The sequence below is a fragment of the Parasteatoda tepidariorum genome, chromosome 7 (assembly GCF_982258835.1).
Source record: "Parasteatoda tepidariorum strain Cologne lab strain chromosome 7, Ptep-v5.0, whole genome shotgun sequence".
NCBI lineage: Eukaryota > Metazoa > Arthropoda > Arachnida > Araneae > Theridiidae > Parasteatoda > Parasteatoda tepidariorum.
This window is the reverse complement of record NC_141761.1, coordinates 99,602,388-99,622,418: the sequence shown is the minus strand read 5'-3', so window position 1 is coordinate 99,622,418 and position 20,031 is coordinate 99,602,388. Positions and strand designations below refer to the sequence as shown.

General features: G+C 27.4%; 1 protein-coding gene and 1 long non-coding RNA gene across 2 annotated transcripts in view; one reads left to right on the top strand and one right to left on the bottom strand.

Annotated features, from left to right (window-relative positions):
* LOC139425986 (uncharacterized) overlaps positions 1 to 20,031 on the top strand; it is a 64,086-nt gene that overhangs the window by 20,860 nt on the left and 23,195 nt on the right. The window lies entirely within an intron of this gene.
* Positions 11,245 to 20,031, bottom strand: part of LOC107457346 (tyrosine-protein kinase JAK2) — a 36,626-nt gene continuing 27,839 nt past the window's right edge. The window contains exons 15-17 of the mRNA XM_016075489.5: positions 16,879 to 17,000; positions 13,611 to 13,777; positions 11,245 to 12,559 (exon numbers count right to left, since the gene is read on the bottom strand). Of these exons, the coding sequence (XP_015930975.2) occupies positions 12,208 to 12,559; positions 13,611 to 13,777; positions 16,879 to 17,000 (641 nt within the window). The 3' untranslated portion in view covers positions 11,245 to 12,207. The remainder of the gene's footprint in view (positions 12,560 to 13,610; positions 13,778 to 16,878; positions 17,001 to 20,031) is intronic.

Sequence of the window (20,031 nt, the reverse complement as noted above, 5' to 3'; positions counted from 1 at the left end):
AAGGAAACTTTTTGTGTGTGGTTAAAACGCTAATATTAAAGGGATTTAGAAGCAATTATATAAAAATTTTTTCATCCTAAGATTGCAGTTATATGGTGAAAGAGATGAGACGGGCTCAGCTAACACTTCCTGGAAGAAGGAAGGCCTCTGTACGAATAAATTTAGTAGTCCGACGTAACAAACATAAACTGCGTAGTGGGGAGAAAATACGAAATATGTTATTACGTACCAGCTGCTAAACTGCGCAGCGAGGAAGAAATACGAAAGATCTTACTGCGTACGAACTACTAAAGGATCGGGATTTTCGTTTATGGTAATCCTTGGACTTTCTGTTGGTTCAGTTTTTCTCTTTGCTTTTTTCCTTTACAGGTTAAAATAGAAAAGGTTTTTAATTTACTAATTCCCTTGTTAACACATCAAAGGCCAAGTGACGTGACCTCAAAATTTGGCCTTTATCTGACTTATATCTCGGGATCGGGTGTACTAGAGTTCTAAGTAATTCTATGTAACTCGGGCTGAGATTAAAGTTCTAACGGCTCTGACCTCCAAAAGCTCATCTTTATATAGCAAATTCAAACAACATTTTTTTGTAGTTAGAGTAAATTGAATTAAGATTTAATGACTTTAAAGAAGCTGTCTTTACTTAAACATACCCTCCAACTGCTACGGAATTTCCGTAGTTTCAGAAATCTTCTTTTCAGACGGTAGCAAAATTAATGTCTTAATATTTAAAAAAAATTAATTTTAGCGTAACTTGTCCACTATTACTTATAAAAATGCAGGCCATATGGCTAGATTCTTAAGTTCTGATAAAAGTTTTATGAGAGATCCATTTGCTTTAAAAATTTCTACTTTGGTTCGCTACCACTAGAAAGAATTATTTTCAAAATCCTCATAAGTTGGAGGGTATGCTTAAAGAAGGTCGATTTATTAAAAAATAGGTTTCTATAAGAAAAGGATAATGACTTTTTTTTTGTAAAAAGATCAATACTGAAGGGAAACAACTCTAGCACGGAAAAGAATTAAAAATTTCAGTACTGCGAAGGGAAAAAAATATTAATACTAAAAGATTAGTTCTAAAGGGGAACAACTATAGCACGAAAAAGAATTAAAAATTCTAGTACTGCGAAGTGAAAAATATATCAGGCACTGGAAAATATATCGTCTGGTAAATAACACTATCTGGTCGTATTTTGTTAATAAGCAGTAGAAATTGCCAACGTAGAGACGCCAACATTGATACAAAAAAATTTTCACCTTTAATTTTTTTACACTTATTTTAAAATTCTCGATCATCCTGTTTACTAAGTTTTTCTATCAAGCGAAGGTGGAATCTTGCAATCGAAATTTCGACCAATTTACGGCAAGCTAGAAAATTAAAATTTCTACTGGAGCTCCGTTACTGATGACAATGCAAGTTTCAATCGTTTTTGGTCGCCAAGAAGATCGCATCGTACTTATATCACCAAATAGAATTTACAGATAGTCAAAATTTTGTCCACTTTCCGACTAAGTAGATATCTAAACTCTGCTGGATGGCAATACAAGTTTCAATCTTTTTCTGATTTCCAGGCAGAATTTGTCTGATCAATTTATTGCTAAAAAGAAATGATTCGAAATTTCACCCATTTTGCTAGTTAGAATGCTTAAATTTCAACAGGAGTTCTAAGTTTGAGGCCCCCCCCTAAATTCTAGTTAAAAATTTTCTTACACGCTGCAAGCAAAATTTATAGCAAATCAAAATTTTGCGAAAGACAAAACGGAGACCGTGAAGGGATGATTTAGGTATTAAACGTCCATCGCCACAGATAATTCCCGCTCTTTTAGAGGTAATGCACCCGACGTTTTTCGTTCTAGTGTGACAAAAACAAAACTATTTCCTCACTTTTATTCTTCTATTTGAAGAAAAAAAAAGGTAGTTTTTAAAAATTTTATTTTATTATGATGTTTCATTGCCAAAGTGGTGTAAATAATAGGTCCGCATATTTAACAAGTGCCAATAAATTGGAAACATACCAAAGGCAAACATAAAAAAAGATGTATGGTTTGTCACGTTCTTGTTACACCACCGTGCATTACGTCTATGCAAATAAAAAAAACAATTTTTCTTCCAAATTTGAATATTTGACAGAAATATAAGTTTATGATTCTTTGTACTATTACAGAATCATAAAAACAAGAGGTTAAAGTCTGACTTATTACGTCATCTTTTCTAGACACTGAGAAAACAATTAAATTTTTACATTCCTCTAAACAAAAGTATAGTTAAAGTGCAAACTATCTAATGCTTCCTTATTTTATAACAATAGATGTTAAATATTGCTAATTTTTTTTATAACAGACTATTATAAAAATAGATGGGTATTTATATTTGGTTTGCATGACTATATTTTATTTTCATTCAAGATTATTGTTTATTAATCTTTCCAATGTACTAATTTTATTAGATTACTAATATATAGAATAAGTGTGTTCTAAAAATTTTATGATAATTAGCAATTTAAAATTATTAGAAGTTAAAGTAATCTGTTATCTGGCAATTGATAAATGTAATATTAAAAATGCAATTTACTGAATGTTTTTGGGAAAAAAAGAATACGTATAAAAAACTTTATGCCCCTATTTTTATTTATCCTTTTATCTATATCTTCAGACACGATGATCACATATCAACACAAAATGTAATGCTATAACTTTATAATTTGAGGTACTAAAGTTAAAAAAAAAAAGTACAGACGAACTTATTTACTGTGAGCCTTTATCTTAAATATTCTAAGGAATGTCTGATAAATTCTTACAAGTTTAAAACTGCTAAAAAGAAAGAATAATAATATTGCAGGCAAAAATTTTTTTTTCTTTCTCACCAAATACAGTTGAACCAATACCTCCTAGGAGGTATTGGTTGAACTCGGTTTCTTTCTAAAATTTTCTATGATATATCTGATTCTAGCTAAATAGGAAATTTTTTTTTTTTTTTTTTACGATACATTCGAACATGTTTAATTACGAACTCTGATTAGGTGAAACTACGATACTTTTTATTAATGTTTCGTGATGTATAAAAAGAGAAAAAAAAACTATGTTATGAGTATAACTTAGACAACAAGTAAATTTTCACTAACTTCTAGAGAAATCTTTTCATTTTAATTTTCGGGAAAAAAAATAAACGATAGTTCGAGGTAATTTTATTCTATTCGAAAGGGTTTAATAACCACTTCGTTAAAACTAAAAAAAAAACACCAAATTCCCAAACTAAAAATTTCAAAGATAGTTTAAATAGGCATGCAATAAAATGTACCATCTCTCTTATCATATGTTATGCAATCAAATAAGCAATGAGGTTGTAGCGCTGCAACGGATAAATAAGAAATAGTTGGTCATTTTATTTTTATAACCATTGTTGAACAGTCGATCTAATTTTGAGTTTATGACTACCAATGTTCAACTCCGTAGCCTTGTAATTTTAAAGCAGATCCAGAACTCCTGGATCAACTATTGAATGAAATTCGCCTCCGTAAAGGAAAAATTGATGGAATTAACCTGCGTGTGTTATATGAAAGGTAAAAGGGCGAAAACCTCTCACGTCAAGCCTGACGGCTAAAGGACTGTAACTCCTGCTCCATCTACCTCTGAGGATATTTTACGTCAGCACTAAGGTCGGTGCAGAATTCGTATCGACCAGCCATCGTTGAGATTCGAACTCGGGTCAGTTGGTGGCCATTGCAATGCAGAACATGGAATGGATTCAATCTATTTATGTTAATGCATCAGTGTGTATGTTCTGGTTAACTGTCTGAGTTTCCAGAATTTTGAGCCGAGTATTGTTCACAGAACAATTGTTGGAGAAGATACAAAGTTAAATAACTAGCAAAATTTAAATGTTTTTTGTTTCATTTCAATGTAAATAAAAAAAGACAAAGAAATATAGGCTATTATTTATCATTTTGTAGTTGATTTGTGAGCACTATGGCTTTTATTTTTGATAATTTCGGGATTTAAAGAGCACCCTGTTTTAGCAAGTGAATATCTTCGGTTGCCAATTTCTCATACAAAAAAATTCTAAGTTCTTATTCTTTTCCAAAAGTCTGAGAAACCCCACAAAAATTGAAAATAATCTATGAAAGGTAACAATGTGAGGTCCCGTGTCATGCGGTATGCAATCAGCAGATTAGGAAATTGTGGGTGGTCATTGCATTTACAAACATAAGATGTTGTAATGCATAATATTAAATAGATTCAATCTTTATGTTATTATGAGGTAAAAGGTTTGAGTTTCCAGAATTGTCAATAAGAATGGTATTAAGTTAAATAACAAATAAAATTTTGATATTTCTTTAAGTTTAATGTGATAATTATTAAATATTTTCTAGTCAATTTGTGAGAATTCTAGATTTTTTTCCCTTCCTTGGTGGCACAGCATCCCATTATGGGCTCTAGTCTTTTCCAGAATTTGATTCCTGACTTTGGTATTGGTATTTAAGCTTGTAATTTTTTTTTTTTTTTTTTTAAAGTTTAGATTTGTTTTAAAGTTACCTGTCATACAGTTCAACCACTTTGGGGTTTTGACCATCGTCTCTTTCAAGTGCCAGATTGTTTGACTATGATAACTTTTTTTGGTAGTTTTAGAGGCACTAACTCTGATTCATGTCCAACCTGTGCACCTTGATGAAAGAATTATAGCTCTTGAGATTTTATAATTTCAGCCCACTTAGTAAAAAAAAGCACTCTGATTTAGCAAGAACAAAGATTCAGTATCTTAATTCTCATTACAAATGAGCTTAACTGTATCCTTTTATAAACTTTTCTTTTAAAATTATAAAGCAAAATGTAAATAAATAAATAAAAATAACTACATAAAAATTACAGTTAATAAATTGAATAGCAACTATAATTTAAGATATTCTATTTATTAGAAATTGAAAAATTTATAATTTATGAAATGATTGAGCTTTTAATGATGATGAAATAAATTGATAAAATGAATGAGAATTGAGAAATGATTGTAAATTGATGAAATGATTTAGCTTTTGAAGATGATTTTTTTAAAAGATTAATAAAGTTTAAAATAATAATAATCACAGTACCTTTTAATCTTATAAGTACTGATACAGCCGGCTATTTGTTAATTCAAAATAAAGCTACGTTAGTTTTATTCTGTAAATAAGTACGACATTTTCTTCTTCTTAAAAAAGAAAAAAAGAAGTTCTTAAACAAGAAACATTTTATTTACATAGTACATCAGGGAAATTTTTTTATAAAATCTTTCCAATAAATATGCACTTCATTTCACAACAGCAAAATACATCTCTAATAAAAATAACAATTTTGAAATAAATTAGTTTCAACTCCTAAAAAATTCCACATGCCCTTTTAATTTTTCAAATACTAACACAGAAGCATTAAAATACAATACATTTTCAGATACATACATAGCACGTAAGGGTTACAAATGTAAATCAAATTAAAATGAATTGTATGAAAGACTAGATAAAGTTTTAACAATGCAAATAAAATTGATATTTTAAAACTGAATTAATGTAAATTTTTAAATATATATAAAACGATTTATTTACATTTATGCATTGAGTTAGCAAAAAATTTATAAAATTGAAACTTACATATATAAGAAAAGGCTGTTCAAACATTATGTAAGCACTAAAAAACAGGAGGGAGTTGTAATCTGCTTATTTTTGTTGAGAAGGAAAAGGAAGTGTATGAGCAATGAGGGACCTCCCTGTCCATGTGGTCTGACCACCAAAGGCTCTGTAGCAGGGAGGTAATTGGTTTGAATCCCACCTAAACCTTCAATGTATCTTTGTTCTGTTCTTCTTTAAATTGTGCTATCTCTTCTTCAACTTTACAAAGCTGTTCTTTGATTAGAACATACAAGTATGCATATGTATGTGTGCTAATTAAATTAATCTGCTTGTGTAGGATAATAAATTCCCTTTTTAATCTGAGAAAAGAACACTAAACTTATACAAACATGGAAAGGGCAAGTACTTATTTTTTTGGCAAAGAAAAATAGTGAATTCCTAACAATCTTTTATAATATTTATGATTTATATGTTATTTATTCATTTATTTTTTGACAGTCTAAAAGAGGAAATTCCAAATTCTACATAATATTAGTGACTTTTTAATTTTAGTTTTATTATTTCGTTTTATAATGGGAAGGAAGGAGTTCCAAATCATTCACATAATATTAACCCATTTTTGGACAAAGGTGCATAAACGCAACATTTCGATAAATATTTTTTTACTCACTGTGATGCATATTTTCTCACTAATTTTATTTTTTGGCTATTGTCAACAGTTTTATTCCACTTGAAATTAATCATAGGTTTTTATGATGGATCAAAGTTGAAAGTTCTGCAAATAAAATAAAAACAAATTTCATAAAATAAACTAGTTTTCAAATAAATGGTTTAATTATTAATTTAGTCAATGGTGCATATATGCAACATTTTATTTTTTAAATAAAATTGTTTTTATGCATGAAATTTTTGTGTGTCTTATTGAATGTAATTAAAGCATATTTCAATGAAAATAATATTTCATTATTATAAAATTTCTAAATTAAAATTTTTTATTATTATAAAATATGTTTGGCCTAAAATAGGTTAACGGCTTTTATATTTCATTTACTTACTTAACAAGGAGTAAGAGGGAGTTCCGAATCATTTTATAAAATATTAGTGACATTCTTATTTTATTTATTTATTTATTTTTTTTGAAAAGTGGAAAGACTAAGTTTTTAAACAACTTAATAAAGTACTAGCAATGTTACTTTTTTTTTAAATAAGAAGAGAGAGGGTATTACTAAAAATATGCTATCTAAATATTTGTACCTTATTTATTTTTTTACACAAACTGAGAAAGAAAGTTACAAATTTCCAAAAAAAAATGCGTCTAGATACTATTTGAATGACCCAGTTGGCTGAATTCAATTAGACGGTTCTTGATGGTAAAAAGTGCTTAATTGAGTTAAACCCACATTGTAGCATAACACAGGTGCATTATGAATTACTCCAGAAATAGTTAATTTATTAAAAATATACACTACAATGCAGTTAAATTTAATTGAACATAATACCTAAATTTCATGATACAGAACTGGTAAATTATATAAAACACATTATAATCGGAGGAGAAAATTTTTTTCAAAAATATCTTATCAGATCTTTTAACTGCAATAAATTTTTACACCTTTAATAAATTCAATAAATTTTAATAAATTAAATAAATATTTACAAAATTTCTTAGAGTGATTTGATACTTATCTTATGAGCATAATAATGATACCTTACAATAGATATTTAAATACACCAATAAATTTTATATTAACATAAAAAGTTCTAGTTATGTATAAGTTAATATAATGGTAGGCATTTGTAGATGATAATGGTGGGGAACATAATTTTTAAACAATTCAATATATTTTGCCTTAAAAATTTGTAATTTTAGTCAACAAATACACTGTAACAGTGAAATGAACTTATACTTTTACTAACTTCTCAAAGCAACTTAATACATTATTTTGCACATTACAGAATCCTTGTTAAGTCTACTATACACTGAATGAACAATATAATTAATGAAATAATATATTTATTTTACATATTATATTTACTAAAATTCAAGTATACATTGATAAAATAAAACTGTTTCTTATAAATACATTAAATTGGAGAAAGTTGTTTAAATTTCAAATAAGAAAATTAGATATATTTTGAGCGTAAAAATATCACATTTCCAGTATGTTCAAAAAATTGTATCATTCAAAAAATTGATATTTATATCACAGAAATATCCCATTTTCATAGACGAACACAATAACAGTAAATAAAAAAAAATAATCACAGCATTGATTATAAAATAAATTCATTACCAATAATATAAGGAACATAATACTCATTAAGATTGTAACTAGATAATTACATAAATGTCTTATTTCAAAATTAGAAATTTCAAATTGCATTAAAGATACTTTAACATTAAGATAGTAAAAATGCATACTAATCAAAAACTTACAATACATACTCAACGAGCACAAATACTTTGGAAATATTTAAATTTCCCAATGTAAAAACAAAAAAGAATGAAAAATTAAAAAAGACATTTATTTCGCAATATGGACAACACAGTTTCATTAAATGGCTATTTACAGTGAATCATATCATAATTCATGGAAATGAATTAAAACTTATCTAATGAGATGAAATAAGATATATATTTGAAATAAAATAAAAGACATAAATAAAATAGAAAAAGTAATTGAGAGATGATATTTTTTTTTTGTAAAGCTTAAAGAATCAAATAATTTCCTTTAAATTCTCAAACTTTAGGCCCATCATCTAAAATTTTAAACTTTAACATTATCTTTTAATTAACATTACAATAGTTTTAAAAACGATTTAACAATAAATGCTTGAAATTAAACTTTTTCAATTTTAAATATTTGCTACTGTACATAAGTATTTTAAAAATAACTATGAATAATAAAATATTTCAATTTGTCAATACATTTTTAAAAACTTTTTCATAAGATTTGCAAACTTCCTAAAATATAGTCAAAAAAAGAAAAAAAAAGTTAAAAAATGAAAATCAACAAATAATGATGTTGCAAACAGATGTTAAATTAATTTGCACTTATAACAGTAAACTTGAAAATGTTAGCAAAATATTAATTAGGAACTAATTGCACACTTTATAACCAGCGAAATTGAATCCATTATTAGTAAAAGGCATTTCAAACACAATCAATCAAAATTAACATTATCAAATACACAATAAATAAATCTCTTAATAACTACTAAAATAATAATTTAAATTACAGTCAATCAATTTTGTGAAAAAAATATCTTTCTAAATTTCTTTATTTGCCACAAAGAATTAAACAGCCCTAAAAATTGTATCAGCATAATAGAAGAATGTTTATACACTTTTTTTTTATCACTCGTGATAAAAATGTAAATGAAGATTTAACTTATTTATAGATTCAACAATAAAATTTATTCCAAATTTTGACTATTGAAAAATGCAATTTTGAATTGTTAAATGCTATTTAACAATTTTGAGGAAGAAAATTAAAATTTCTGAAGAAATAAAACTAATAGCAATTTTTACTAAAATTCAGCAAGATAATGATAAAATAATAATCATTTACAAAAATGTTCTTTTAATAAAAAAAAAAAAAAAACCAATTAAATATTAATTAGTCTATAATTAAATTATTTTTTTAAGAACTGTAAGTTAAAAATATAATCATTAAAAAGTAATTAATAATCTTTCAGAAACAACATATTTAAATCACTCTTAAGCTTTTAAAAATAAAAGCATAAATTGTTAAACATCAAGAAAGAAACATATTACATACTTGTATCAGATTATATTTAACTCCTTAATAAAAACAGGTACTGATAGTTTGATTTTTACTTTTATAAAAGCAGGTAATTCATATAACATTTGATTTATATTTGCTCAATAAAATCTGATTTAATGAATATTGTTAGATTTTTATCTCAAAATGCTAATCAGCAAAATATTACATAGCAGTTACTATTATGCAAGTTTCTTTACAGTATCTTTCAAAATTTAAAATTTTAGCAAAACAAAATATTTTATTACCTGGAATATATTATTCCCCAGTAATTTTCTCTCACTAAGTGAAGTATTCAAAAACTATTTGAAAAAGTAAAATATTTTTATAATAGTAACACCATATATTATAATTCAGAAAAATACTGTAACAACAATAATCACATTTACCGTGCTTTTGAAATTCATGTGATTACTAGGCATCAGGGCTCGAAAAAAATTTTACACGTGTTTCGAGGCAAATTAGTCTACAGAATGCATACCTTAATAAAAATTTTATATGCCAGAACATCTTTTTTGATTGCATATTAATAAAAACATACAATGGCAAGTATTATTAATCAGCCCGAAAAATCACAATAACAAGATTACATCATCAACCGTTTAAGTATAAATTAGAAGTATTAAGTATTATTATTGGTAAAAAAGTAATATTATCAAAATTATTAAGTATTATAGGCATATGTTTCTAATAATTAATAATTTTGACAATGTCACTTCGTTGACAGCAATAATGTGTATTCATTGCCCTTCACTGTACATTGCACAATGCATTGCACAACATAAACATGTTACTTTCACATAATGTAATAAACTTTTATATTACTTTATATTCAGGTTCATAAGTCAGTGATTCCTAACCTTTTCATTGTTGCGGCACACTTTTAACAATTTCGAAATTTGACAGCACACAATGAAAAAAATTAGATTAAAAGTAGTTTAATTACCTATTTTACACTCTGTTAAATAGTTTGTGAAAATAATTTTGAATGTGAAATAAAATAATATATACTACAAAAGCACATTTATTAAGGGATTAATTATTTCTTTTGACCAATTTTTTATTAGTTAGTAGCAGTTATTTATTTTTTTGCTAGTCATTAGTTGTTAGGTTGTTTTCTATAATTATTAAGTTATTTTTCGTTATTTCTTGTTAACTAGTTTTTTTGCTAATTATTAATTGTTTGCTTAATTTTTGTTAGTTATCCTTTGTTAATTTGTTTCTTATATATTTGTTTTTTCAGTTATCCTTTGTTAATTTGTGTATTAATTGTATAGCTTACTTTAATGATTAACTCTTGCAACATTTTTTAAAATTGTGTGTCATATACAATTTAAACACTTCCATCTTATTTTAAGATTGTCAGAGCCAATACAATCGAAGACAAAGATGTTCACGCGGTTAAAGTGTGGAAAAATTATAAAAAGTATAAATATATATATACACTTTTCTTTAATTTAAACTTTACTTATAATAAAAAAAAGCATTACAATTTATATTGTATCATTTCTAATATTTGGCGGCACACAAAAGTGCCGCGGCACAGTGGTTGAGAATCACTAGCATAAGTCAACCCTCTATTTTTGATAACGGGATGTGGGATGTATAAGATGACCACTGAAAAAACCAAATATGAAACCTTAAAAAAAAAAAACATACACAGTTTAAAATATTTTACATTTTTTTCTATGGTTATAATACTTTTGGCCTCAAAACAAGATGCTATATGAGGCACCCACTATAATAAAGATGCTTTTATTTGAGGATATTTAAAAAAAAGTGTGGAATTATTTTTAAAAAAAAAGTGTGGATGAAGAGGATTTTTCGTGTGACTCAGCAGATGAGAACGTTGGCAGAATCCATTGTCTTCATAGCAAATACCGAGTACTTTTCTAGACTGCCTAAAGAAGAGAATCCAACAATTTGGAAGCTTAAAACAATCTTTCCACAATTGCTACAGGTTTTTTTTAGTTTTTCTCGAAAGTGCAAATTTGTGACGTACCCCCTTTCATGATCAATGAAGGTCGGACTTTATTTCTGGTGAAAAAGTCGTCTCCCTGATTTTCATAACATTTTGATGGTTTGAGAAGTCGACTTATACACCAGGATATATAATTATTTTCCTATGTACAGCAATATTGGTTAAACCTTTAAAAAAATAATTAAAATAATATCTAGGGAAAGTAAAAAACAACAAGCTAACTTTGTTTGATATCACTTAATTACCTCATCGAGTCTGTAAATTTGTCAAGATTAGAGAAGTGCTTAATCAAGGGAGCAGAATGTATCAGATTGCACAAACAAGGTTCAAGGGAAACACTGAGAGCCACGAGGAAATTTTTGGTCGAATTAAAAAAAAAATTAGACAATACTTTTTATTATACAAAAAAGGTGAGTAGCTTTACACTATTTTTATCGGTAAAAAAAAAAAATTTGTGACAACTTTTACAATTATTAGTTTTAATTTTGATTCTGATTATTTTTAAAGCATATGCCAGTTCATTCAAAAATTGTGTAAAATCAAATAAAAAATTTTTTGTTACAAAAAAACTATCAAAATTTTTTAATAACAAATAATTTTCAATTTTGAAAAATATTTTTTAAAAGTTATAGTGACTAAAAAAAAAATGCTATAATTTTGAGAGAAAAACTGCATTCTGGGGAAATATTAGATTCTGTAAATTTTCTAAGCATCTGTGCTCAATTAGCATTTTACAGCATTTCTGATTTTAAACTTACATGCCTTGAGCAATATAAATTCCGAGCCCTGCTGTGCATCACATTTTATCTGAGAAATATGTATGAATATATATGCAATAAAATATCTATTTGATTGGATTATAAGCACCATTCTCATCAAAATCATTCCAGAATAGTTCTCTCTTCAACGTTTCGAGTGTAACGAGAATATCAGAGAAAGATGGACGAGCGTGGGAGTCCGCCATCCAACAGTGTTTCATCAGGGTATAAACCTGGGCAGGACAATTCTTGGGATATTCAAGCCGCTTGCCTTCTGCCAAATATTGTCCCAAATCTTTATCATCAATACCTTTGCCTTCTTCGTCTTTAATTTGGGCGTTAGATCCATGTGTGAACATCTCCCAAAGTGTGATTCCAAAACTCCAGACATCAGATTTATGAGAGAACTTACCCTGAAGAACGCTTTCAATTGCATACCTAGTGAAACAAACGTAAAAATACTAAAAAAGTTGCAGTTTAAGCAGTTTTTTCAACATGACATCATAATTCCAAAATTTTTATTACGGTAATAATATATAATCACAAAAATCTGGCGATGTCGAAGTACAGACCCAAAATTAAAGGATGCATTTGATTACATCATAAGCCCATGTGGGTTTTTTTCCTATTATTTTACAATTATTCTACATATTTTTACATGGCTTTTAAAATCTCAATGTTTTAATACATTATGACAGGCCTGTTTTGAGTCATACTGTTATCTTTTCACTCGTTTAAACATGGTTAAACCATAAATTCATGGTGTTATTCATTTTTTTAATACAATGTAGAGGATTTGCTACAAACTTTTTAAAATGTTAACGTTTTTTTTTATAGAATACTGCTACAACATTCAAATTATGAATTTAGATAATAACTTTTTAATGTGTTCGATTTCATCCCAAACACAGATGGTTTTTCTAGCATTGCGACAGATACCTACATAGTTTTAAAAACTCAATATTTTTAATATGACTCTTGAAATCGAATCATACGTTCAATTAATTATTTTTTAGCATGTCACCCCATTCCCAATCCTAAATTTATATGGTCCTTTCAAACCTCTTTGGGCAGTAATTGCTACATATTTTTCTAGAACCCTGTTGCTTTTAAGAATACAATAGTATTATGAGACCTGAATTTGAGTAAAAACAATTTGACATGCTCAGTTTCATAATATTAACAGATGGTTTTAAACTTAATGATTTAATACAATATTATAATAACACAAGAATTTCCATATCTTAGCTTGAATTCAAAAAGATTTAACTAACCTTTTTATCATATTGAGTTTAAAAAAATTGTCTAGATTTTGGAGATTTCCAGATTAGAGAAGTCTGAAATTTCAATGTTAGACTGTACTTGAAAAGTCAATGTTCATTAAAATAATAGGTCTTAAAAAATAATTCTAAGCATATTTTAAGTTAAAAAAGGGTTGATAACTTTCAAAAAAGAAATGAAAACGTAAGAATTACATAAAATAAATTACCAACGTAATGGTAAACTTCTATCCGTTTTCAACTTATAATAGTGATTCTCAGTGATTTGAGCCAGACCAAAATCACTTATCTTTACATGATCTTCTGAGGCTACAAGAACATTTCGTGCGGCTAGATCTCTGTGAACAATATTATTACTCTCCAGATAACGCATACCCTAGGAAAAAAAATAAACAATGCAAGTTAATATTAAAAATTTTGGCAGCTAAGCAATATAAACAATAATATTAAAATAATTTTAAAGGGCCACAAAGAGGGAGTTGGATTAAATTTTCAAGGGCAGAAAATATTTGCTATTATACATATCACTACAAAATGATTTTTTGATAAAATTTTTCAAATGAACTAAATGAAAATTTACCTTAAAATAAAAGGAATTAACATGTATCAATATTATGGATAGTCAACACATTATGAGTAGTTTTCCCCCAATTCAACAATTATTTATTCATGGTATAAATTAAAATATGGATATTACACTTCAACCATTGAAACTGTTTTACTTTAATGCTAAAAGATAGGAATATTCTTGGGTAATATGCTAAAAGTAACCTTCAGGAAAACTTACAAATTATTATAATATAATAATTTGCAAAACAACTTAATAAGTTTTATCTTATAAAGAAAAAAAGTTTGAAAGTTACTATATTCACATTGCTTGAAAAAAATCAGTCTGCAAATGAAGTATTTCTACAATTTTAAAATTATCAATGTTAAATAATAGTTTTAATACTGACAATAACAATAGTTAATATTAACAATAGTCAATACTGACAGATTAAGAATTTTTAGGGAAACAAATAACAGTAAACTCTTAATAAATTGAATTAGATGGCAGGAACCTTGTCCCAAATAAATGAATATCCTGGATAAGTTAAAATCATAGAGTAAAGCTATGCCCAGAATTTAAGGTAATTTTGATAAAAAATTTAAAACCATAAAATTATACTGTAAGAAAATAATAGTTTAATAAATACAAAAGGAGAGATTGAACATAAATGTCAAAGTAATATTTAGATTCACAATTATAGGAAAGTAAAATATAAAAATAAATAAATGAAAATAGAAATGTAGTTCACATTAGTGTTTTGTGAAGAATTAAATGATGGTAGTCTGTTTTTTATTTGTTTTCTAAAAATCTCATAAAAATAAAACTTCACCTAATTGGGGTCTAAGATTAACAACGAAAACGACACTACACAAGAAATACACACGAGAATCACAATGGCCAATAAGTGTTTTAATGGTCTAAGAAAATATCTTAAGTCAAGCCTAATAATGTCTTATACGATCAGTGCTTACATATGCATGTGAGACCTGGACAATGACCCGTGGAGATGAAAATATGATAGCTAGATTTGAGAGAAAGATACTGCGAAGCATTTTTGGTGGAATAAGTAAAAACGGTACCTGGTTTAGAGGATCAAATTTTACAAGGCATATAAAGAACCTGATGTCATTAAATTTATCAAAATTCAAAGGATTAAATGGGCAGGCCACAATATAAGAATGGAGGATAGCAGGACAACCAAAAAAGTTTTCAGTGCCAGGCCAACAGGTACAAGAAGAAGAGGACGGCCAAACCTAAGATTTTTAGACTGCCTTGAAAAGGACCTACAAGTTTTAAAGATAATAAACTGGAGAACCTTGGCTAAGGGAAGAATATCTTGGCATAGGCATGTCGAGAAGGCCAAGGCCCATCCTGAGCTGTCGTGCCAATGAGAAGAAGAAAACTTCTTCAATGGAAAAAAATTTTTTTTAGGAAGATTGACATGCTACCAATGTACTTCAAGAATAAATTTTGCTTTCAAACAATCAGAAACCAATGATTTTGGACTCTCTCCACTAATCTGAGCCTAGTTAATCAAGAATCTATATTTTGCAGAAAATTTTGTAAGTTAAAAAGAAAAATAATAACTTGAAAGCTAATTATATATAGGGTTGGTATTTTGTCCAGAAGAGACCTATTTCTTCCTGAAGAATTGAAAAGACATAAAAAAAAATATTAATAATAAAAAAAACTGGACAAAATAAAAATGATTTATAGAATTGTTTAGCACCAAATATTTAGCTTAAATTTAAACAAATGAAATTTAATATAGTCCCAGAGAGTTAGAATGCTTTTGCATGTACATTTTTTTAAAATAAAAAAATTATTTTCATATTATTAATTTTTATTTTGTACAGAATTTTAAAATTTATACAACATATTGTTGTTGTTGTTATTGTTGTTAATTTACGTCGCACTAGAGCTGCACAATGGGCTATTGGCGACGGTCTGGGAAACATCCCGGAGGATGATCCAAAGACATACCATCACAATTTTGATCCTCTGCGGAGGGGATGGCACCCCCGCTTCGGTAGCCCGACGACCTGCGCGCGAAGACGAGCACTTTACGGTAGCACAGTTTAACGAGGACCAATACCGCACACCCTCGGTCGCTACGCAGGCTGATCCAAGTGGTCACCCACCCGCTCACTGACCGCAGCCAGTGATGCTTGACTTCGGTGATCTGCTGGGAACCGTGTCTTAACGATCAGTCCACTGCGGGACACACACATAGTACATATTATCAAAGAGCTGGTTTGACTATTCATTCTTAACAATACTTGATTACAAAACTTAGTATGCAATTTGCAATTGTAAATTCAATAAGCATTTTAATATTCAATGTATTCATAGTAGTGTGACTAAATGATTTGTAAATTAAGTAGCATTAATAAAATATGATTATTATATTTTAACAACTTTTATATTGTTATAAAATTGTATGTAAAATAGTGAAGAACTACAATTATTTTAATTACTTTAGAAATTTACTAAATTTCCCAATAACTGTTTTTTAGTTAATCCTCATTTTTGCTTTTTACTCATTTAAAAATGATGTATTAACTAATTTGGAAATTAGTACTATTATTTAAATTAGATAGCAATTCTGAATTGTTTAAAAAATCATTTTAATACTAGATATTTCCTTTTTTTTATTTTTTATTTTTTTTAAGTTTCTTCAATCTGGGTTGGAAGAAACCTATCTCTTCCAAAGATGTTTTTTTTCATGATTTTTTCCACTGTAGAATAAATTTGTTATGCCTGATTTTAAATTTTTTTTTAAATAGAAAATATGAATTTGCCAATACCAAAAACTGGAAACCAGTGGTCTTTACGGGTAGTAGACTAAGTAAATGTTATCCAATACATTTTTTTTATACTTCTAATGAAATAAAAAAAGCACATTTAGAAAGTAAAACTATTATTACTTCAGCAATTCCTATTGCAAAACATAGCATTTGTGTATGGGAAACTTCATCTTTGAGTCTCTTTACATAATCCAGTAGGTTTCCAGATCTTATATATTCCATGACAAGCATAATATCTGGATCTATAAAAATAAATGAAATAGAATACATTAGGATTTATTAAACATACTTTTTAAATGAAAGTTTATTTAGTAATTAAGAAATTTACTTTTCTTTATTTAGAATAATTTATATAAGTAATACAAAATATTTGTGTGAATGAACAGAGCTAATATTTGTATTACAGAAAGTAAAAACATTCACTACTATATAGATTTTTTCAATTATCAGTATCAGTTCAATTTTTTATCAATTACCAATTCAATGATCAACACTTTAGAGCAGCATTAAACAATAACTTTTCTTTTTGGAGCAATTTGGAGTTGCAATTTCTTCTTCTAGGTGAGGGTCAGTTTTATAACTTTAGAGTCATTAGTAACAATAGATAAAATTTAAAAGGACTTATAAAAAGAAATTTTTTGTTTGTTTCAAAAGTAGGATAAATAATTAAAGTAGGATAATAATATGATACAAATTTACACTCTGAATATTGAAACAAAAATTATATATATATATATATATATATATATATATATATATATATATATATATATATATATATATATATATATATATATATATATATATATATTTGAATAAGTCAGAGAACAATTCTATGAAGATAACTTTTTAATAAGAACAGCTAAGATGAATAGAAACAGATTATGAACAAAAATGCTTGTTTTGAAGAAGTGCTACGATGAATCATTTTGAGCAAATTTGTACAAAAATACTCGCTTTGGAGCACAATTATACTTGCTTTATTTTGCAAGTTGCAAAATTATACTGCTTTGGAGCACAGTTTTAATGAATTTGGAAACAGATAATGTGCAAAATGTTGCAAAAACGACTATTTTGAAGAAGTGCAATGATAAATCATTATGAGCAAATTCATACAAAAATACTTGCTTTAGAATTATGATGAATTGGGACAGATTATGAGAAAATTTACTCTAAAATCTTTGTTTTAGAGTACAAATCGTAAAAATTGATATAGGTTCATAGAAATTTTTTGTAATAATCAATGTGATAAAATTTTTGTGTGAGCATTTATGCAGAAAACAAAACCAACATTTTTTATTTTCCAAAGGAAAAATCTTTCTGCAAGAACCTTGTAACGTTCTGCAATGCCGTCGCGATTATGCCATGGGAGTAATTATTACTATTTAAAGACAAATTGTGGCAAATCGTAGTAACAATTACATCACTGAAAATACTAGGCTAGGACCAATTTCATTTAGACATAGAAATGCAGGCAAAAAGTTTTCATATTTATTTTTTGAATACAGTATGTTCCATACATATTTTTTTAAATCTTTGTAAAAAACAAAAGTAAAAGGTTTATGGGTAAGATGTTTTAAATTAATACTTATATGACAAAAAACAAATTAAAATTTTGCAAATCATAGTGAAGATGAATGTTTGTTTGTCAGATAACTTAAATGGTCAGATGAAACTAAAAGGTGGAAAAAAAGTAATTAGAAGCACTATTCAGTTTTATCCAACAACCATAACTCTTTTGATACTTTCAATCCTCCTTTCAATGTGAATCACATTGATAGTGATGCATCAGATTTTGAAAATATTGTTTTGTTCATACTTAGATATTTACTAGCGTTCCCGTATGGATACATTTTTATGCTTCATTTCTTACAGGGATAGTTGAACAAAAAGGCAAATCAGATAGTAATATTTATCCTATGGAAGATAAAATATAGCTACCACATCAAAATAACAAGCGTAAATTTTTTTTTTAATTATAATATAAATTTCAACCCTTTTGCGATGGAAGTTGCAAATGTGTGCTTATAATTGAAGAAAGAAGTTTCTTTAGTTAACACCTGTGCAGGACTGGAGGGTTTTTGTTGTTAAATCTAAATTAATGCAATCACCAAAATATGAACACATTCTTTAAGAATATACAGTAAAGTAGATAAACAAAATATACTGTATAAATTTTTCATTCGCATATTTTATTTACTTAAGTTTTTTCTTGTTACAATACATTTTTACATAATTTTTGCTATTTCGAGTTTATATTTATGCTATTCATGATAATGATATGCTATTCTGCTATTCTGCTATTTCCTGATAAAGATACTGTTTGAAAATATTTTTGTTTTCCTCACACTTGGATATTAACTAGTGTTCCCTAATAAATACATTTTTATGCTTCATTTCTGACAGGGATAGTTGAACAAAAAGGCAAATCAGATAAAATATAGCTACCACATCAAAATAACAAAACTAAAAAAATTAAATTTAATTATACTATATATTTTAACCCTTATGCGATGGGAGTTACAAATTTACACTTATAACAGAGACCGGGAGTTTCTTTCGTGAGCACCTGTCCAGATCCGGAAAATTTTATGCTGTTAAGCCTAAATTAATGAAATCACCGAAATATGAACACATTCTTTAACAATATACAGTAAAGTACGTAAACAGCATATACTGTATTTTTTATTTGCATATTTTATTTACTTAAGTTTTTTCTTGTTACAATACATTTTTAAAAAATTTCTGCTATTTCGAGTTTGGTTAAACATTTTTGACACTTCGACATAGTAACAGCAAAATTTGATACCTGCCAGATCTAACTGTAAATTTAAAACTGAAATGCAAACCCAATACGCCCTCTAGCAAAAATAAACTCTCCTCCTAACAATAAATAAATACCTGGTGCTCATTTTAAAGATTCGTGTGAAAGCATGCAATTCTGAAGCATTCTCTTCCTCAAATGTTAATATAATAATAAAAAACAAACAAAACAAAAAATGCAAATGTGAGTCATATGCCTATCATTTTGAGCAGATGGTCAAATCTACAGACATACAACGTCATCTTGTGGCAAAAATTATAGTGTTTAAAATGCTCTAGAACACTGTAACAAATATGTGATGGCTGAGAGTGAACGAGAAATAACTCTGGCAGGAAGGTGTGTCAGCCGGGAGATGAGAGCGTTTCATGATGGCACGCACATGCAACAGTTAGTGTAAAATTGTTAAAGATAATTATGATAGCTAATCAGTAAGATAATTAAAAATAAAA